The 18,141-nt window shown below is 53.2% G+C and overlaps 2 protein-coding genes across 4 annotated transcripts; both read right to left on the bottom strand.

The window, feature by feature from the left end:
* Positions 1–470: 470 nt before the first annotated feature.
* On the bottom strand, positions 471–10,730 carry HMOX2 (heme oxygenase 2). 3 transcript variants are annotated; one of them, XM_082490642.1, is made up of 7 exons: positions 10,691–10,717; positions 7,661–7,791; positions 5,673–5,776; positions 3,789–3,906; positions 2,507–2,998; positions 1,408–1,528; positions 471–1,327 (listed from the first exon to the last, which is right to left on the bottom strand). In XM_082490642.1, exons 3-7 carry the CDS (start codon positions 5,753–5,755, stop codon positions 1,200–1,202), a joined length of 942 nt encoding a protein of 313 aa, XP_082346768.1. In that variant the 5' UTR covers positions 5,756–5,776; positions 7,661–7,791; positions 10,691–10,717; the 3' UTR covers positions 471–1,199. The 3 variants fall into 3 exon arrangements, with proteins under 3 accessions (XP_082346768.1, XP_082346767.1, XP_082346769.1); XM_082490641.1 differs by lacking the exon at positions 7,661–7,791 and having other exon boundaries at positions 10,691–10,730; XM_082490643.1 differs by lacking the exon at positions 7,661–7,791 and having other exon boundaries at positions 471–1,324; positions 10,691–10,730.
* Positions 10,731–10,986: 256 nt separating this feature from the next.
* LOC309677930 (uncharacterized protein) lies at positions 10,987–17,222 on the bottom strand. The gene is made up of 3 exons (XM_082490835.1): positions 17,188–17,222; positions 16,913–17,031; positions 10,987–12,786 (listed from the first exon to the last, which is right to left on the bottom strand). The coding sequence occupies exons 2-3, from the start codon at positions 17,001–17,003 to the stop codon at positions 11,600–11,602; spliced, it is 1,278 nt and encodes a 425-aa protein (XP_082346961.1). The 5' UTR covers positions 17,004–17,031; positions 17,188–17,222; the 3' UTR covers positions 10,987–11,599.
* Between the last annotated feature and the right edge of the window lie 919 nt (positions 17,223–18,141).

The raw sequence follows: 18,141 nt of genomic DNA, 5'->3' as shown, positions 1-18,141 counted from the left end.
CCCTGGGGGGGAACAGGAGCTTTCTCTGCCCATCCCTCAGCTGCAGCCAGGGCTTCCCCAGCTCTGCCCCTCAGGCAGCCTCTCTCCTTGTGCCCCAACGCTCAGCTGAAGGGGATAAAATGCCCCTGAGACTGGGCTGGAGGAAGGCAGAGAGGTGCCTCTGAGGCTCAACACAGCGCCAGGAAGCAGAGCCGGGGCAGCTGTGTGCCCCAGAAGCAGAGCAGCCCCTGCCACCGGGGAAGCATTGCCCCCACCAGGGGAAAGCTCCAGGCTTTGACACCGCCTGGCTGAGCCCCCCCCCCACCCGGAGCTGGGGGAAACCCAAGGGGAGGCAGCAGGGAGAGGGTGGGGTATAAGGATGGGAGTGTCCTGAATCACATGAATCAGAGACAAGTACAAGAGCAATGGAGTCCGTACCCACTCCGCTTCACCCCCTAAGCCTCATCCCCCACACAGACAACACCTCATGGCACCGTTCACTCATTTTCCCAGTGATGCACTCTTGGCTTTCCCCAGCTCCAGCATTGCAACTTTTTATTCCAGTCAAGGCTTCGGAAATAAAACCCAAACCACCCCCACCCCCAACGTTGCACAATACACATTTGTCACCTTCATACCTCCGCACATGGTCCTGTCCCCACTCCCAGGGAGCTTCCTCCAACACCAGTCAGACTTGGTCCCTGGGACACTGCAACACGCAGGACGCTGCTTTGAGCTAATGGCCCCACGGCACAGCCACTGCAGCACGACTGAAACATCAGTTTCTCAGGGCAGGAAACCGAGTGCTCTTTACTGAAAAGGCCGATGAAACATCTTCTGGTTGCAGCCCAGGGCAGGAAACTCCCTCCAGGCGACTGCTCCCGGGAAGGAGATGAAGAGCCAAGCACATGAAGCCTTTGCCAGTACAGGACAAGGACACCTCTAGCCTTAAAATCTGCCCCAGCCCGGGTAGGACAGTGCTGAAGTGGAATCCTCACACCAGATCAGTCCTGTACACTAGTCAGCTAAAGCCATTATATTACAGTGCTTGCATTATTGGTGTGCGAAGAGTCTTTGCCAGTCCTGCAGGATTCCCATTTATTTTCTTACTTACTTCCACCCTGTGGTCAAACTCACCACCAACAGCAAGGGAACAGTTTGAAAGGACCAGACGCGCCTCTCCCCTTGTCACCATTGGGAGCCACGCGCCGCTCTTCCCATCACATCATGTACCACGCCGCAGCTCCTGCTGCCACAGCGATGCAGGCCGCCAGGATCAGCTGCACCAGGGGCTGCTTTGCCAGGGCCATGGCAGCGTGATAGGGACAGCCGGGTGCTGCCTTGCCTGCTAGAACACAGAACACACTGTTAGCGCTGCGAGTCTTGTGCCATACACCTGTGGCAGCTCCGTCGCTGCCCACAACCTACCTAATTTGTCTGCATAGTAAGGGCATTTGCGTATGTCTCCTTTTCCGTCGTGGACTGGAAAGCCTCCGTCTTGGGCTTCTTCTGTCAGTGACCTGCCAATCTTGTCCAGTTCATCAAACACCTGCAAGTGGTCACAGTGAGTACAAGAAGCGGGGAGAGCCAGGCAGCTTTCACCTGGACCCCTGGAACGATCTGGAGAACAGGCACGAGCCACTCCTGCCTGTCTCGCCAAGAAGAACAGCACGTGCGACTCATTCCGGAGCACTTTGCAGGCAGACCTGTGGTGACACCTGGCACATGCTACAGCTTTGAGAAGGCACAGCCCATTCCCAGAGCATCAAGTCAGACCCAGGAGCGAGACAGGCACAGCATCACCCTGCTATTCCCCTCCCAGTGGGAGTACGAGGCAACGCATTCTCCCCTCCCTGCTGCACACCCGCTCTGGGGGTCACTGCTCTGGCAGCCCCTCTGGCTCCCCTGCCAGGGGTTTCCGTGAGGATCCTGACAAAGAAGCCAACCACATCCCATCGTGTTTCTGGCCAGCTTAAACCACACCAACCTGCTCCAGATTAAAGCTTCCATCCAGTAGCTAAAACTATGTTCATAACCTGGGGGCATGTGGCAGCTTGGTCAGGTTTCATGAAAGGCAAATACTATGGGAAGGAACAAGAGGCTACAGACATTTTTGGCCATTGGGCAACATGTCAGACGTGAGAAAGGAGAGGAATTGTAACCGGTGTTGTGCAACATGCTCAAACTGTTTAGGGCTGTCTCTGAGCCAGAGCTCTGCTCCCTTTGCTGCTTCACAGCCACACAGCCCACAGGAATCTTGTAGTGAAGTCATCTTAATTTTTCCCTAATCAAAGGCCTGGCTGCGGTGTTGGAACACGGGAGGAATTCCTACCCACATCTCCAGAAGCTAGCAGAAGAGCTATTCAATCCCAAATCCCACCCCTGCCAGATGGAGGGACTCTGGTGGTCTCAGACCCAAACCACTGCCTGGATGAGCAGTCTGACCGAACTAACCTGGGCCTCAGAGCTGGTCCAGACCCAAAAGCAGCAGCACCTACACATACAAGGAACTCAAGGGATTTAGTACCTGCATGTTAAACCTGAAGGCCCGGTTGGCCTCTTCCACGATCCTTTCCTTGGTGTTCTTGTCCAAGTCCAGAGCATTCATCCTCGCTCTGTAGAGCTGCTTGAACTGTTGCGCATTGGAAATGTTCTCAAACATGTAGAATTGGATCCCTTCCTCAGTATTGGGCAACTTCAGGGCCCTCTGGGCTACCTTCTTCAGTACTTGGCCTCCTGAGAGGTCTCCCATGTAGCGTGTGTAAGCGTGAGCCACTAGCAGCTCTGGCTCGTGCTGTCCCACATGATGGATTCTGTCCACATAGTGCTGAGTTGCCTCTGAACACTGGATCTTCTGTTTCCAGTCTTCTCCATAGAAATATTTCAGGTCTTTGACCAACGCTTCTCTCCGGTGAAGCTCTAGGGGGAAATACAGAGGAGCAAAGACTGGGTTGTCCTTGTTGCGATCCATTTCCTCTTCCAGAGCAGAGTAGGTGAAGTAAAGCGCCACGGTGGCCAGCTACAGACAAAGCACAGCTGAGGTGAGAAACCATTCACTAGATCAGCACATCACACCTTGTAACTACTCCCCCCCCGCACAGAGTTGGGGTAAATGAGGAGGAAACCCCCAGGCTTGACAAAACCAGCCTGGACAGCCCACGGGAGGCACGTATTGCTTGAAGGATCAGAGGCTCTTCTCTACGTTCATAACAACAATGCCTACAGCACACAAGCTAAGAATTAGTCTAATGTTGCCAGCTGTGTCCTCTGGGCCTCCTGTCACCTTGAGAGCAAGGCACAGGGACAAACTTCATTAAAAGTTACAAGTAACACCAACAGCCTCGTGCTATAGCAGACTACTGTATACACTAAGGCCTTCAGGATCAGACTGTGCTGCTCAGACCCAGAATACCATCTCTTCTCTACAGAAGAGAAAGCAATCCAATCTGGAAAACAGTCTAGTCTTCAGAAGATAGACTAAGTGCTGTAATCTCACAAGGATTTCACTCCTGAATATCTTATGGCACCAGTATCTGTCCTGCAGCCACACCTGCCTTGAGCAGCCAGCAGATGCTGGCCCAGCGCTTCCACCTAATCAAACTTGTGCTGGGCCAGCAGCTCCTCACCACCTGGATACACCAGGCAGAAGTTCTAGAGGAGTGCCCTCCTGTAGTTTTGACTATGCCATCTAGAAACTGGATTCCCCCCCATCCCCTACACCCAGGGCTGCGGGGCTCTGCTTCAGAGTCTGCCTCAGTCACTGGGTATGTCAAAGAGCTTTTCTGCCACGGGAGCAGAGCAGCACTCACCTTGAAGAGTTCCTTCTTGATCCGTCCTTTCAGGAAGTCTTTGACAAACTGAGTGTTCTCCGCACGATCGTGGGATTCCTTAGTTCCCTCCTTCAGCAGCTCTGAAAGGTCAGTGGGACTGCAGGCAAAACCAGGGAGAGTTCTTTTCACCCCACTTCCACACGCAGTAATGAGTTTGTCCCTGCTGTGTTTGGAGGGATCCCCCCCTCCCTACCTTCTCAGGCCCAGTCTGGAGAAGGTGGGATCCCTCAGGCCATCCCCACAGGCTTGGCACCACCAGGAGGAAGCAGCAGGGTGGCAGCAGCCAGAGGGTCCTTCCGCAGATGCGGGCACCCATGTGCCAGCCAGAGCTGCCATTCTAAGAGGGCTGGGGTTTACCAGGGGCCCAGACCCAGGATGCTGAAGAACCTGCCAAGCATCCTCTGATCCCTGCACCATTACTTCCGCTTCTCATCCACGCGAGCCCCAACAGTACTACAAAAGGAGGCCTTGAGCATAAAAAGAGCAACTACCGGGGCAGGCTAAAAGGCACAGGAGCCTTGGTGGTATCCTCCTTGGTGACTCTGGGGAAGGAGAAAGGCTCAGGTAAGAGCAGATGGACCCTAGCTTTTCCAACTTGGGTATCAACTGCAGGAGATATGAGAGCCAAGTGACAAAACAGGGCAAGAACAACATTAAGGAATTTATTTAACCTGAATTAGACTGGTTTTGTAAGTTTCCACAAGCTCTCTTTCTAAAAAAAAAAAAATAATCTATTATTTTAAGTTATAGCTGCTGCATCTACCTGGAGTTTGGTACAGAGTTATGAACACCTACACTCATTCAAAATTATGCCAAAGCGCACCTTACAGTTTTTATGACTGTTTTGCTACGGATAGCATGTTCATGTTAGCTGTAAGAGAGACTTTTAACACTCCAGACCCACTGAGTGGCTGAACATGGCAGCCAAGAGGCTAGACAAGGTCTGGATGTGCCAGGAGAGACAGGTAGCATTAACTTCTTATGAAACTGAGCCTGTCAAGTCAAAGAGAAGCCAACCAGCCTACCTAGGTATTCTGGGAAGCATCCTATTCATCCTTCCCATTTTCCAAGTCTGAAGCCTTGGCTTTTAAAGCATGTGTAGGAGTGTAGTGATAGGATGAAGGGTAATGGTTTTAAACAGAAAGAGGGGAGATTTAGATTAGCTATTAGGAAGAAATTTTTCACTCTGAGGGTGGTGAGGCACTGGCCCAGGCTGCCCAGGGAAGCTGTGGCTGCCCCATCCCTGGAGGTGTTCAAGGCCAGGTTGGACGGGACTTGAAGCAACCTGGGCTGGTGGGAGGTGTCCCTGCTCATGGCAGGGGAGTGGAATTAAGTTATCTTTAAGGCCCCTTCCAACCCAAACCATTCTATGATTCTATGAGTAAATTTGGTTTTTAAACTAACCTGCAAGAAAAGATCCTTGCCTAGACCAGTGAGTATTCTGCAAAGGCAAGAGAGGCAGCTCACTGGGGCAGAGTTCACCTCTAGAGTCATCTTCCAAAACAAGAAGCTGCTATCACATGAGACTGCCCAACAAGCCATGGAAAACTGGCTCATCTTGGCCAGGAAGGCACAAACACAACTGCCAAATGGTCAAAGCATTTCTGAAATGCAAGTTTGATAGTAGAGACTAAAAAAAACCAAAGCTGCTTGTTGTCAGCCTTAGCCAAATCTCTCCTTCCCATCCCTTCCACCCTTCCAGTACAGTTTGATTAAACAGATTTTACTGCATATATATTTGATTAATCACCTCTTGGAGTCCCTCACTCCTTTTCAGATCAGGAGAGAGATCACTCCTTTACCTGGAAGGTCTCCTGCCTTGCCCAAGACTGTGCCTGTCCCACGTTGCCAGACAGGACTCACCTGACATTGTTATCTTCTGTTTCCTCATAGCGCAAGATTTCCCCTTCATCTCCCCCTTCTGAGCCCTCCATAGCTGATGGCATTGCTGATGGAGATTAGACAACCTGAAAGGCAAAAATCAGAAAGGAGCTGCCTTAGCAAAGGGATGGGTATGAAATGCTGAGCAGCCTCACAAGGAGCCTCAGAGCTGCAGCACCACACAGGGCGGTGAGGAACAGCCACTGGCTGTTTCCATTGCACATCAGGCACTTTCAAGCCAGCAGTGCTTGTTCAGTTTAGTTACCCCAGGTAAACCTCAATGCTAACACCCAGTACACAAAACATTAATCTCAGAGGAGGCCTATAACATAGCAAGCAGCCTGCACTGGGTTTCCCCACTTCCGAACAGCTGCTGGATGAAGATGACCAGAGACCTCTGCATTTGCGATCTGCATTGAAATGGTGAGAAAGCTGCTTTCCACTGGTGCTACCAAAAAGCTCATCCCATGTTAGACTCCCAGCAGAGTAACTGGAAAGGGAAGCACCTCTCCTTCAGTCAGGAGGGAGAAAAAGCCACTTTGTTTTCACAGCAGTACGAAGCCTCCCCTGGGAGAAAGCTGCAGTGAATTAGGCCAGCTAAGCCCTGAAGTCAGGCAGCTCACAGGGCAAACAAAAGCCTTCCCTGCAGCAGAGAATATGAAGAAGAACTTCCAAAGCAGGGGCAGATTTCACTGCTCTGCCTTCCCTGGGCTGTACTGCATGAAGAGTCAAAGCAGCTGCCCTTCGAACAGAATGAGCTGCAGATAGCTCCTGCTACCACTCACACACTCCTCTCCTGCCTAGCAGGGTTTACTTCAAACCCCAGAAGTAACTGGGCTCTCCCTCCTCTTTCGCAAAAGGAAAAAAATCTCCTCGGATGCAGCAGGATGCACAAGACTCACCCAGAAGCAAGACACCTGGCTTACACCAGCCAAACACCCGTTAAGCCAGAAATCCAGACACCTCATTTATAAAATGGACCTGCAATCAGCTTTGTGCAGAGCAGCACCACCACCTTACAGGCAGCCTTGCCAGATGAGCAAGGAACTAAGCTGCTTGCTGGCTCTTTGGAAAGCACTCACTCTAAGAGAGCCATCCCTCATGCTCTCCCACTTCAGTGGGGTCCCCCTCGGTGGGCTGCATCTGCAGGTTCGCTGCTCAGGCCGTGTCCAGGGGCTGGGAGAACAGCAGACAAGCAGCTGAGAGCTCGTTAGCACAGAGCCAGCACCAGCACATCAGTTGATGACTCCCGGCACACATGAAGCACACCAGTTATAAATTAACTGCCTTCTGGTTCCTCACCCCCGAGTTTCTAAGCCCTGTTTTGCAGCCACTCTCGCTGCCCTCCACGCTCCCACAGGACTCAGCCTATGCACCCGTTCCCCATGTACGGCACAGCAAGGCCCCCCGGCTCGGGCATAGCACCCAGTACGGGGACACATCCCCAGGGTGAAGGTTTCCCCTGCAATCACACAGCCTTTGGGCTCACCAGGACAGAGCCTTCCCCAAAGGGAGGACTGACCAAAATGCATTACTTCGTGATGCAAGCCAGCCCAGTGCAGCAGCAGAAGCCATTAGGGGTGGCCTCCCCATCCCTTGGGTAGAGAAGTTTAGGGCAGGATGATGCAACTGGGGCAGAAAGGCACACCAGCACAAGGGCTCAGAGATATTTGAGGAAACGAGATTCAGGTGCTGTATTGTCTATTTAATCATTCAGTAGAACTGCAAGCATGTTCATAGCACATCAGCAAACGAGGCCTACCTCCATTCATCACACAGCTTCAAAATCAGGAAATACCCACCATTGGGAAGGGAAACCAAAGTAAAGAGGCAAATAATCTGCCAGGGCTCAGACACAAACCTGTCATGGGCACAGGGGGGGAACAGCCTGCTTGCCCTACAGCCAGCCAGCCTCCTGCCAATAGAGACACACAAGTGCTCATGACACCCTAGTGTTCTGCTCAGCTTACCTCAGCCCAGGCACTGCTGAAGAAATGCAGATTCCAAAATTAAACTAGATGAACTGGTTCCAGTTTATCTTATACTTCCAGAGAGCCAGAGTCCTGGAGGAAGGGCGTGCTGCCTCTGCGCACTGCCAGACCTGCAACAGCCAACAGGTGAGAGCAGAGCTACAAAGGGCACTTCAGCACCGGCCATACGTTGGGTTTACCTTAAATCCAGCCCAAGTGAACGCACCAGATCAGAAACTAGTAGTTAAAAGCAGCAACAACCAGAGGCTCCCAATGGCCAGACATACACGGCACAACCCCCGAGAGTTGTACAAGACAAGTCTGCTAACTCACTCGTTAGAGCCTCTGCACCCACGCTGCCCATCACACCTGTGTTTAGCAACACTCACCAACACTGGAGGTTTTGGTGCTCTCCATGCTACATATGGGGCATCCCATGGGGTCTCACAAGCCTTTACCCAAGCCTGTTGATGGCATTGCAGAAGCACAACTGAATTCACAACAGTGAATTATTGTTCCAGTAGCACTGTCTGCTGCTAGAAGAAGGGGTTAGCATGCAAAAAGTCATTTAAGGACTATTCTGCACTCTCTGACTTGTATCTCCCACAGCTTTTTTTGTAAAGGCTCAGTCTGACATGTACATCTCTACAGCAATACACAGGGCAGTGATGACACCGGTCTCTCTACCCTGAAGTAAGGGCAGTACACACACAGGAAAACATGGAATCTTAGATTTTTTCCTGATACCGTCTCTAGTACAGACACCACCCTGATAAGCCATGAATACAAGAGACAAGTCGGCACAAATCAAACTCCTGTCATTTTCAGTATTCGGATATTGCACCAGAACTTGAAGGAGGGGGGCAAAAAATCAAAAGCATTATAACTCTCATAGACCATTGCTTTAACAACTGGCAACTGAAAGCCCAAGACATGGTCACTGGTCAAAGCCCTGGTTTCTCAAGGCATTCTGCTCCTCTGAAAGAGGCAGTGTCCTACGCACCAAGGGGGAGGTTCAAGCAGCTGCCTACCTCCACTGCAGAGGCTGGAACATCCTTTCATTTGCTATGAGGAGCTCTGCTCATCAAGACCCTGGCCGATGTTCAGGGTAAACACATACCTCCCCGGTGCCCTGACTGCAGCCTGCTTGGGACAAATCCAACAGCTAACAAGAGCTGGGATAGCAGGACTGGAGAGTGCAGAGGTTTGGTACAGAACAGCTCAGCACTCCAAACATTTCTTTCCCAATAACAGTATTTAAACTCTCCGAGAAAATATCCCTATCCCATGTAGCCAGCAATTAGTTTGTCCTCACACACATTTCCACAGCAAGCTTCACACTCAAGATGCGCAGCCATTCTCCTCAGTGTGGGAAGACAATCCCAATAATCCTGTACCTTTTGAAGGAAGTAGACGCTGCTGCTGCAGGGAAGCTGGACTGAAAGTCCTGGATTTGCTCGGGCGCCCTCAGGAGAAGTTCAATAATTCACAAACACACAGGCAGTACAAAGTTCATGATTGCTGTTCAACTAGCATGCAACTTCAAGGGATTTCCCCACACGCAGAGCTTGTATCCTTGCTTTAACAAGCAGCAGAGTGTGCCTGGACCTACCCAAGCATCACTGCAGCAGAGACAAACCCCAGAACTCCAGGCCTAGTGGCGTGCAGAGTCATCACAGAGGTAACCTGGCAAGAACGTCAGGAGAGCTTCATGTCTCCTCCCTCTGGGGGGGTATTTGGCACCGGCTGCTGCTGGAAATGGAGACCCACAGAACAGATTACTACATTACCTGATCCCAGGTAGGTTTAAGACTTCACCTGGGCACAGCCTAAATATATGCAATAATTCAAGTCTAAGACACTTCTAACAGTGCCCACGCAAATACTACTTCTGTACCCCAGAGCTGCAGTCCAGCACCTCAACAAACTGAGGAGGGAAACTCCTGGTGAGTTCATAGATCTTGCCCAATCCTGCACTTCGGTAAGCAGCCCTTATGTCAGGCAGCACATCAGGAATCTATTTTTGCACACTGGCTAGGAGAACAGCACAAGGGGCAAGTCAGTCAGTCAGGGTTAGATCAAGGGGGAGAAAGAACGCAAAGTGACAGACACCCATGAATATATCAAACAGCCTTTCCTCCAGGGAGAGCCAGTCCCTGCCCTGTCTGTCCCAGCTCACAGTTGGCTGTGCCTGGGACAACACGAGCAGGGCTAGTGACAGGCACTTACAGCTGATGTATGTAATGTGTACAAGTGCTAGGCACTGTGAGGCTTGAATAAGACATTTGTTTCACCCAGCAATGGAAAAACAGGGATACCAAGAGGCCCCAGAGGCCTCCTGGGCCAAGAGGAGCCAAGTGACCCCCAAGCTACTGCAAGAACCCAGCACAGGACTCCTGTCCCGAAAGACATCCTTCACAAGAAGCTGCGCACAGGAATTCCTGCGGGGACATGAGGCGACCGTTCTGGCACACGTCCTCAGCTGCTGTGCAGACGCTCGCCCACGGGAGCAGAAGGAAGTGATTAGGGAGGCCCGGCGACCGCTGGCCCGGCTCGGCCCGGCGCCAGAGCTTGGCCAGTCACGAGCACGCAGCTCGCGGACTGGCGCGGCGGACCCCGAACAGCTACGAGGCCTGTCAAGGACCGGCCTTCCGCGGCACAGCACCGGCAGTCCGGCCCGGGGCAAGACGGACGGGGCGGCCGACACAGCCCTCCCCGCGGCCGGGGGCAGAGCTAGGCCCTGAGACGGTCCGGACGGGTTTCCCGGCCGAGCGCCGCCCCGCCGCAGGTTACCGGGCCCACCTGCCTCCGGGAGCGGGGAGGCCGGGACAGGCTGGCCTCCTTCGCCCGACGGGGCAGCGGCGAGGGCCGGGAGCAGAGCCCCGCGGGGGGTGGAAGGAAGTCCCACGGGGGGGTCCCGAGGGCCTCAGCTCAGTGCCGACCCGCGGGAGAGGGGCCCCGTCCCCGTCCCCGTCCCCCGTCGCCCCCGGCCCGGCCGCGTTGCCATAGAAACGAGCCGCGCGTACTCACCCGCCGGCACCACTACCTCCGCCCGCCCTCTGCCCCGCGGCGCAAGACAAAAGGCCCGGCCCGGCCGCACGGCATTTATTGACGAGGTGCTGAGGGCGCGGCCAATCAGGAGCCACAGACGACTCGCGGCGGCACCGCCCATTGGTGGAGGCGGCTCGTACGTCACACGGACGCTCCTAGGCCCCGCCCCCGGGGGCAGCTGCCGCGTGCGGCCGCGCAGGCGCAGGCCGACCCCAGCCCCGGGGGCGGGGAAGGTTGTGTAGTAAAGGGAAAATGGCGGAGGCGCTGGTTTGGAACTGCGGTTTTATTGGGCAGTTTTAGAACCGATGACACCGTTGGGGTCCCGGAGCCCCCCCGCAGCCATCCCCACCAGCAGGGCCGCCCCGCGCTAACGAACAGCCCGGGCTTTGGGCCTCTCCCTGCCACAGGCCCAGCCCGTGGCCTGAGGAAGGTAATTCAAAGCCTGTGGATGAAGCAGACGCAGGGAGGGAACTAGAGAGCTTTCCTTTATCGAGTCGGAACGTTGCAGGCTCTACGATGGTCCATTTTGTTCCCTCCCTAAATTGTCCAAAATGAGAAAGGGCATTCCCCTTCCTCTAAAATACACCACTGCGTACCTTCCAGTCTTTTCAAACTACTTCTTTTCTGTCCCTCTCCCCAGAGCTATCTGTCTGAACACCACCTCCTTCCCCTGCTGTGGCACACGCTCTTCCCCAAACCTCCGATTCCACTCCTTGCACCATCTCTCCCCCTTCTTCCACCTCCCTCTTTTAGGACTCATTCTCCTAAAAAGAAATCGCCCGCTGCAAGCAGGGCGGTTGATAGAGCGAAGGGAGAGACGCTCTGGGCTTTGCTCCCCAGGGATGCTCACAGGGTATCAGACCTAACGGCTCCCCACACTCATCCCTCCTATGGCTCCCCGCCCCTGTGGATCTGCTGGTGCCGGAGGAGCGCAGAGCTCACGGTGAAGCCCTTCCCACAGTCAGCACAGGCGTAGGGGCGCTCCCCGGTGTGGATGCGCTGGTGCTGGATGAGGTGGGCGCTTTGCCGAAAGCTGTCCCCGCAGTCGGCACAAGCGTAGGGTCTCTCCCCTGTGTGGACCCGGTGGTGCCGGAGCAGGGCTGATCTCCATAGGAAGCTTTTCCTGCACTCGGTGCACTCAAAGGGGCGCTCCCCGGTGTGGAAGCGGAGGTGCTGGATGAGGTGGGAGCTCACGGTGAAGCTCTTTCCACACTCGGTGCACCCATAGGGACGCTCGCCCATGTGGAACCGCCGGTGTTGGATGAGGGCTGAACTTACGGTGAAGCTCTTCCCGCACTCGGAGCACTCGTACGGCTTCTCCCCCGTGTGGATCCGCTGGTGCTTCATGAGCTCGGAGCTCTGGCTGAAGCTCTTCCCGCACTCCACACACTCGTAGGGTTTCTCCCCGGTGTGGACCCGCTGGTGTCGCGTCAGGGCTGAGCTCACGCTGAAGCTCTTCCCACAGTCGCTGCACTCGTAGGGTTTCTCCCCAGTGTGCACTCGCTGGTGCTGGATGAGCTGCGAGTTCCCGGAGAAGCTCTTCCCACACTCGGCACACTTGTAGGGCTTCTCCCCGGTGTGGGTTACCTGGTGCCGGATCAGCTTCGAGCTCATGCTGAAGCTCTTTCCACACTCGGAGCACTTGTAGGGCCTTTCCCCTGTGTGGATTCTCTGGTGCTGGATGAGATGTGACCGCTGTCGGAAACTCTCCCCGCACTCGGCGCAGGCGAAGGGTTTCTCTCCAGTGTGGATTCTCCGATGCTGGACAAGGTTGGAGCTTACTCGGAAGCTCTTCCCACAGTCCCCACATATCGTCAGTCTCCCTGCAGAAGGATTTCTCTGCTGGATAATATCTGGCAGCCTCCGGAAACTTTTTCCACGTGGCGTCACTCGGCTTTGCCTCTTCCCCAGAGGTCTCTGAACCCTTTCTGACCTGCGTGGGAGGACCGGCTCCTGTGCAGGACTCTGGGAACTGTTCTCCTTGGAGAGTCCTGAGAGTAAACCCATGGGCTCCACTGGCCTGGGGATGCCTTGGTGGGCATTTTCCTCTTTCTTGCTCACAATCCCATCTTCAGCTGCAATAAAATGAGAATCCAGAGGGGAGTCACGGGCAGGACATGGAATTTTGGAAAGGGGAAATCAAAAGAGGCCAAATTCTAAAAATTCAGCAGATTCACTTTAAGTAGAAAGAGTTTGATATTTACCTCCAAACTACACAGTGGATATTTCAGAGTGTTCACAGGAACAAACCCAGCAAATAGCCCTGCATGCTCTGCCAGAACCTGCATGTACTGAAATTATTGGCATATTGGAGGTAAAAGTTTAGTGCTCGAATGGGAAAGATGGCTGCTCTCCCAGGATATTATATCTAAAAATGTTATTAAAAGTTGAACTGGGAGTCAGCCATAAAGAACTACCTTGCTCAGCAGAACGTTACTTGGGTTGCAACAGATGCAACCTCCCTGCTCTTGCGCTGCTAGTATTGCAGAGAGAGAGAGAAGATACACAAAGGAGACACTGGCCCTAAGGCATGAGACACGGAGACCGCCTGGAGCCTGGCTTACGCCAATCTCAGAGCAGAAGAAAGGTAACTTTACGCTTCCATTGGAGCAGAACAAATCTGTTGCCAAAGGTGGCTGGCGAACTGAAGATCCTCCATGGCTGACTCCAGATTACACGCTGAGGAAATCTGATAAACGTAGAAGATGAAGGTAGTGCAAGCCAGTGAAAGTAACGTTAGCTCAACAGTTACGAATGGCTCTTGGGGCATAGGCAGTGAACAAATCCCTGTCCTCTTATTCACATAAAGCCTTTCAGAAGTGGTATGAATCTATGATGCACAGACCCAAGGTCAGCTGAAGGCCTTTCCAAGAGAAGGGGCTTTCTAGGGAGCAGGGACGCCTTCCAGCCCACTGCTCTACTGGGGTTTGATAAGCATCCTAGCAGGTTCAAAAGCACATACCCCCAGCAATTGCTATCAGCAGGGAAATGTAGCTCTTTGCAAGCTTACTGAGGGCTTATACGTTAAACAGTCAAGACAAGACCTGTGTGGCACGCTCCCTTCTGCTGTCAGGGCAGGACAAATGGACATCAGAGGGACATACATGTGATGTAGAAATGGCAACACGTATCTCTGAAGAAAGGCATCACATCCAGGTTTAAGATAGGTCAATGAGGGAAACAGATTTCCAGATGATCTCTTTATACGGACTTTCAGGGGTGAAGGACTTGGAAGGATGACTGGCTGTTGACTATACCCAAAATATGGAACAGGTTGAGGACTTAAGCCACAAACACACAGACCTCCAGATTTGCCTGCTTAAAAGATTCAACAGTACGTCCTGGTTCTCCGAAAACTCTTGTGAAATAAACTGGTAACATATTGGTCGCGTGGGATTGATGTACAAACCACAGGCACTTCCTGTGGTCTGGCAGATTTGTGATAAGGAAGCACAGGCCTTGGAAAAGGAGAGTCACCACTGAACCGTAAGCATGCAATAAAGGAAGGAGAGTATAGAATTTCAACCCACACTGATATATGTACATATTTAATCTTCCCCTTTCTAGTCAGTATAGGAAAACATCACAATATGGTTTTACAGAGAGCTCCTGAGATACCTTTTGTGCCAGTTTGGTGTGGTAGTGATGCCACTTCTTCCCTCACACAGCTTTCACTAAAATCATCCCTTGAGAGGAACAAAAATTGGAACTTTGCAGTTCACCGTAAAGACATTTCCATTCGTCTGCAGCTACTCCATCCAGGCCTGGAGGAAAAGACAAAGGTGATATCCAAAGACAGGACAAGATGAGGACGTTTCTGGCAGGCCAGCATGAAGGTCTTGACCTCTATGTCAGACTTAGTACAGAGCTAGTGAAGTTGTTCTGTTGCTGTTAGGCCCAAAGAGATATCCTTCACCTACACTAGCTTTGGTACTTACACTGAATTTTGATTCGTTACACAGAACTTGAAAAGGCCTTCAAAATACACAAGAATCAAGTCTCCTATGGTGTTCTGTACTTTTGGGGGAAGGTCAGGAGTTTCAAGCTTCTTATTACAATGATGACAGTCACGGCTCCAGCTTTCAACTTCTACAACCAGTTTTGTTACTTCTGAGTTACTCGTTATCTTCACTGGCATCCGGAACAAGTTGTCTGTAAAGGGTTTGATCAAAATCATGACAACTGGAACCCACTGGAGGTATTTTAAGTGGAGAGAGAGTAAGTTCACAATGCTGAGGAATTAATACTAGAAGCATGAAGGTGAACTGGCAAAAATTAATAAGCAAGAGAGACAGGAAGAATGCAGTTCTTCCTCAGCCCATGCCAATTTGGGTTGATGGCAAGACCTCTGTTACATCCAAGACTTCCAGTGCTATAGCTAAAAGACGAGCTCCAGGTAAGCAGAGTAAGCGTACATATTGGGAGATAACCTAAATATCACCCTACATGTACCCTTGGATCCCTCTCTCAAGAGAAGCCAGCAATTTGGCTGATGCTCTGGCCTGCCTCACAGCAGCAAGAGCACACAGCAACTGTGTCCGGCACTGAATCCGAGTTCACAGACGAGAAACTGCTGACAACTATTAAAAATAAGACACCACCATCACAAGTAAGCCTCAGGCTGCTGGAGGATGGTAGACTGTGCTGGGGAGGTGTCACCGGATGCTCATCTTATCGCCTTTTCTGGCATCCACTTCTGGCGAGATCCTGAATCCCTGAGATGGGGCTTGGAGCTACGGGGACCTTTGGTCTAACCCAGCAGGGCTGTTCACAACACCTCACAACACTGCTGGACTCCTGACTGTGGTACCTCACTGCCGGGGGACTGGGAGGTGGCTGATGTGATGCCAGAGAAAGGGCTCGAGGGGAGATCTGGGGCCCAAGAGACTCTTCAAGCAAATGAACAGAAACCGGAGTAAAAGAATTAATGAACAGATGGGCAAAGAGGGCAGACTGGGGAAGAGCTGGTGTGGCCTTGGGAAAGAGATGCCTCACTTCACAAACCACTTAGAATTCTTCAGAGATGTTACCAATTTCAGCAAAAGGGAGATCTGGAGTTCAAAGGCATTCCCAAAAGATGTTCGTCTTTCACCCAAACTGATGAAGAAACTAAGCTGCTGCGGGATGAGTGAGTGACCCACAATAAGGTGGTAAAGGAGGGAAAGGGGAGGTGGAAACATCTGCTGATGGTTCGGAATTATTCAGGGTTAAAGCAACAAAGGCTGACTGTAAAGATCAACTGTGGCAGAGACGTATAATACTGACCAACTAGTTGACAGGGGAACGACAGGGGACATTCATTGCAGGTAAACATGAAGAGCTGCAGAGGGGAAAAGCCTCTATACCTTCTGCTTATACCAGGATGGGCGTAAGATGTTCCTGGTTATCACCCAGGAATAGCACCTTAGAGTTAGAGCAGACAGATGAAAACAACAGCTCCTAGGCAGATAAAACAGCAAATCAAATGTTAGCAATTGTTGGGGAAAAACAAAGAGAATAAAAGACAATGCCTCTCTGCTCAAACCCCACATCCTGACTATGTGGAAGGGGGAGGATGGAACTCCCATTTCAGAGCAACTCTTATAGAGCTGAGAAAGATAGAGAGGCGTGACGTGACTGATCAAAGGTACGGGACAGCTTCTGTATCGGAGATGACTCAACTGCCTGTTCTGCTGCGAAAAGGCACAGCTGATAGGGGAATATCAGAGGACTATAAAAACATAAGTGGCCCATGGGGTGGATACGGACCCATCCTGCACCGTCTATTCTAAATTAAGAACTACTGACACCGAGAGAACTACTAGAAGGCAGCTTCAGAGCAAACCAAAGGAGGTGGCGACTCCCAAAACAGCTCAGCAAGCTGTGGAACTCCTTGCTGCAAGCTGCCACGGATGCTAACGCGTACACAACTGAAGAAGGCAGGAAAATACCCCAAGAGCGGCCAGAGACGAAAACGTCACACGTCTAGTTCAGGAGTTCCTGATCGCTTGGGCCTGGGACAGGGACAGACAGGGACACACCACCGCTCGTCTGCTCTTCTGTGGGTCTCCGGCCCCGGCCACCCTCAGAGACGGCAGGCAGAGCTGGGAGGACCCTGGTGTGACCCAGTACTGCTACTCCTGTGCGTTCCGGTGGGATTTGGGGATCCTGGCGCCGCTTTCCTCCCCGCCGGGTTCACCGATGGTGGCACGGGCCCGTTACCTGGACAGGTGCCGCTGGGAACGCTCTTCCCTCGGTAGGCGTGGAGGTGGGAGAACCACCGTTCCTCCTTCTGATCCATGTGGGAGATCATCTCCAGCGCCGCTCCCGGGGGCCCTGCTCTGGGGAGAGAAACGGGGAGGGTGTGACGAGCCGGGCGGTAACGGACGGGCTTCCCCCCTTGGGAACCGGCGGCTCCCCGCACCCCTACGGCCCCGGGGAGTGAATGCAGCCGCCGGGCTGGGGATCCCCGGGACACCCCCCCTCAGCCCCGGTACCTGCGCTGGGCCCGGCCGGCCCCGCCGTCAGCCACCGGTCCCGGCGGGGGGGGGAGGGGGGGGGGGGGGCGACGGCGCCGCTGTCACGTGACAGCAGCGGCCAATGGCGGGCGGCGCCTTCGCCTCCGAGGGCGAACGAAAATGGCGGCGGCGGGTGGTGGGATGGCGCCGGTCCCGTCCCACTGCCGGATCCGCTCCCAGCTCACGCCGACGCTCTCCCCGCGCTCGGAGGGCCTCCCCGGCGCTGGAGGAGACTCCATGGCGGCCGGAGGGTTTCTCTGGGGGTCTCGGCGGAGGGCAAGGCCGGGCAGGCTCCTCCCTGTCAGGCCAATGCGGGCCCCTCCTCGCAGGAGCGGAGTGAGCAAGACCCACGATAGCAGCCAGCGCTTTCGGAGGAGAAGAAAGGATGTAGAGGACACTGAGGCAGAGCTTCAGGAACTGGTCCTTGGATCAGTGCCCTCCTGAATGATGAGGGCCTCCCCAGAGCACCACGGGGCTGCTGGCGCCTCCTCGGCCCCCAGAGCGGAGACGTGGCCTTCGGTGTTGGGAGAGGGGCAGTGGGCTTGTGCTGAGCTTGGGCACGAGCTCCAATCCTTAGCAATCACTTAAATCCTTACTGAGAACTCATTCCTTAGTAATCTAAGCTTACAAGATGGCGCCTGGGCAGCAGAGTGGCTGTAGAGGCGAGGAACCGGAGCAGAGGAGTACTGCAGGTACCTCAGAAGCCCTGTGCCAGGGGACAGCAACTGACTCACGGGGACACCTTTGCTGAAGGCTGCGTCACCTCTCCCAGGAGCTTTATGTTTCATTAAACAACAAAGCAGTTTACATCCAATGCCTCTGAAAGAAATTCTGTGCTGGAATGGTATGATAAGCAAATGAATACATTTGAAATGCATTTCCGGAACAGCTCCAGTCCCCTTGAAGAACTGCAGGAAGGATTGCTCTCAGATT

The sequence above is a fragment of the Vanellus vanellus genome (assembly GCF_965231255.1).
Source record: "Vanellus vanellus genome assembly, chromosome: 14".
NCBI classification, from domain to species: domain Eukaryota; kingdom Metazoa; phylum Chordata; class Aves; order Charadriiformes; family Charadriidae; genus Vanellus; species Vanellus vanellus.
This window is presented reverse-complemented; position numbering and strand designations above follow the sequence as displayed.

Bases quoted from the DNA above. Each gene is read 5' to 3' on its own strand.
- HMOX2 (XM_082490641.1), bottom strand. From the start codon at position 5,755: ATGCCATCAGCTATGGAGGGCTCAGAAGGGGGAGATGAAGGGGAAATC. The intron at 3,907-5,672 runs GTGAGTCCTGTC...TTTTGCCTGCAG, and splicing joins ACAGAAGATAACAATGTCAG to TCCCACTGACCTTTCAGAGC. The intron at 2,999-3,788 runs GTGAGTGCTGCT...CTTTGTCTGTAG, and splicing joins TCAAGAAGGAACTCTTCAAG to CTGGCCACCGTGGCGCTTTA.
- LOC309677930 (XM_082490835.1), bottom strand. From the start codon at position 17,003: ATGATCTCCCACATGGATCAGAAGGAGGAACGGTGGTTCTCCCACCTC. The intron at 12,787-16,912 runs GTAACGGGCCCG...ATTTTATTGCAG, and splicing joins TCCCAGCGGCACCTGTCCAG to CTGAAGATGGGATTGTGAGC.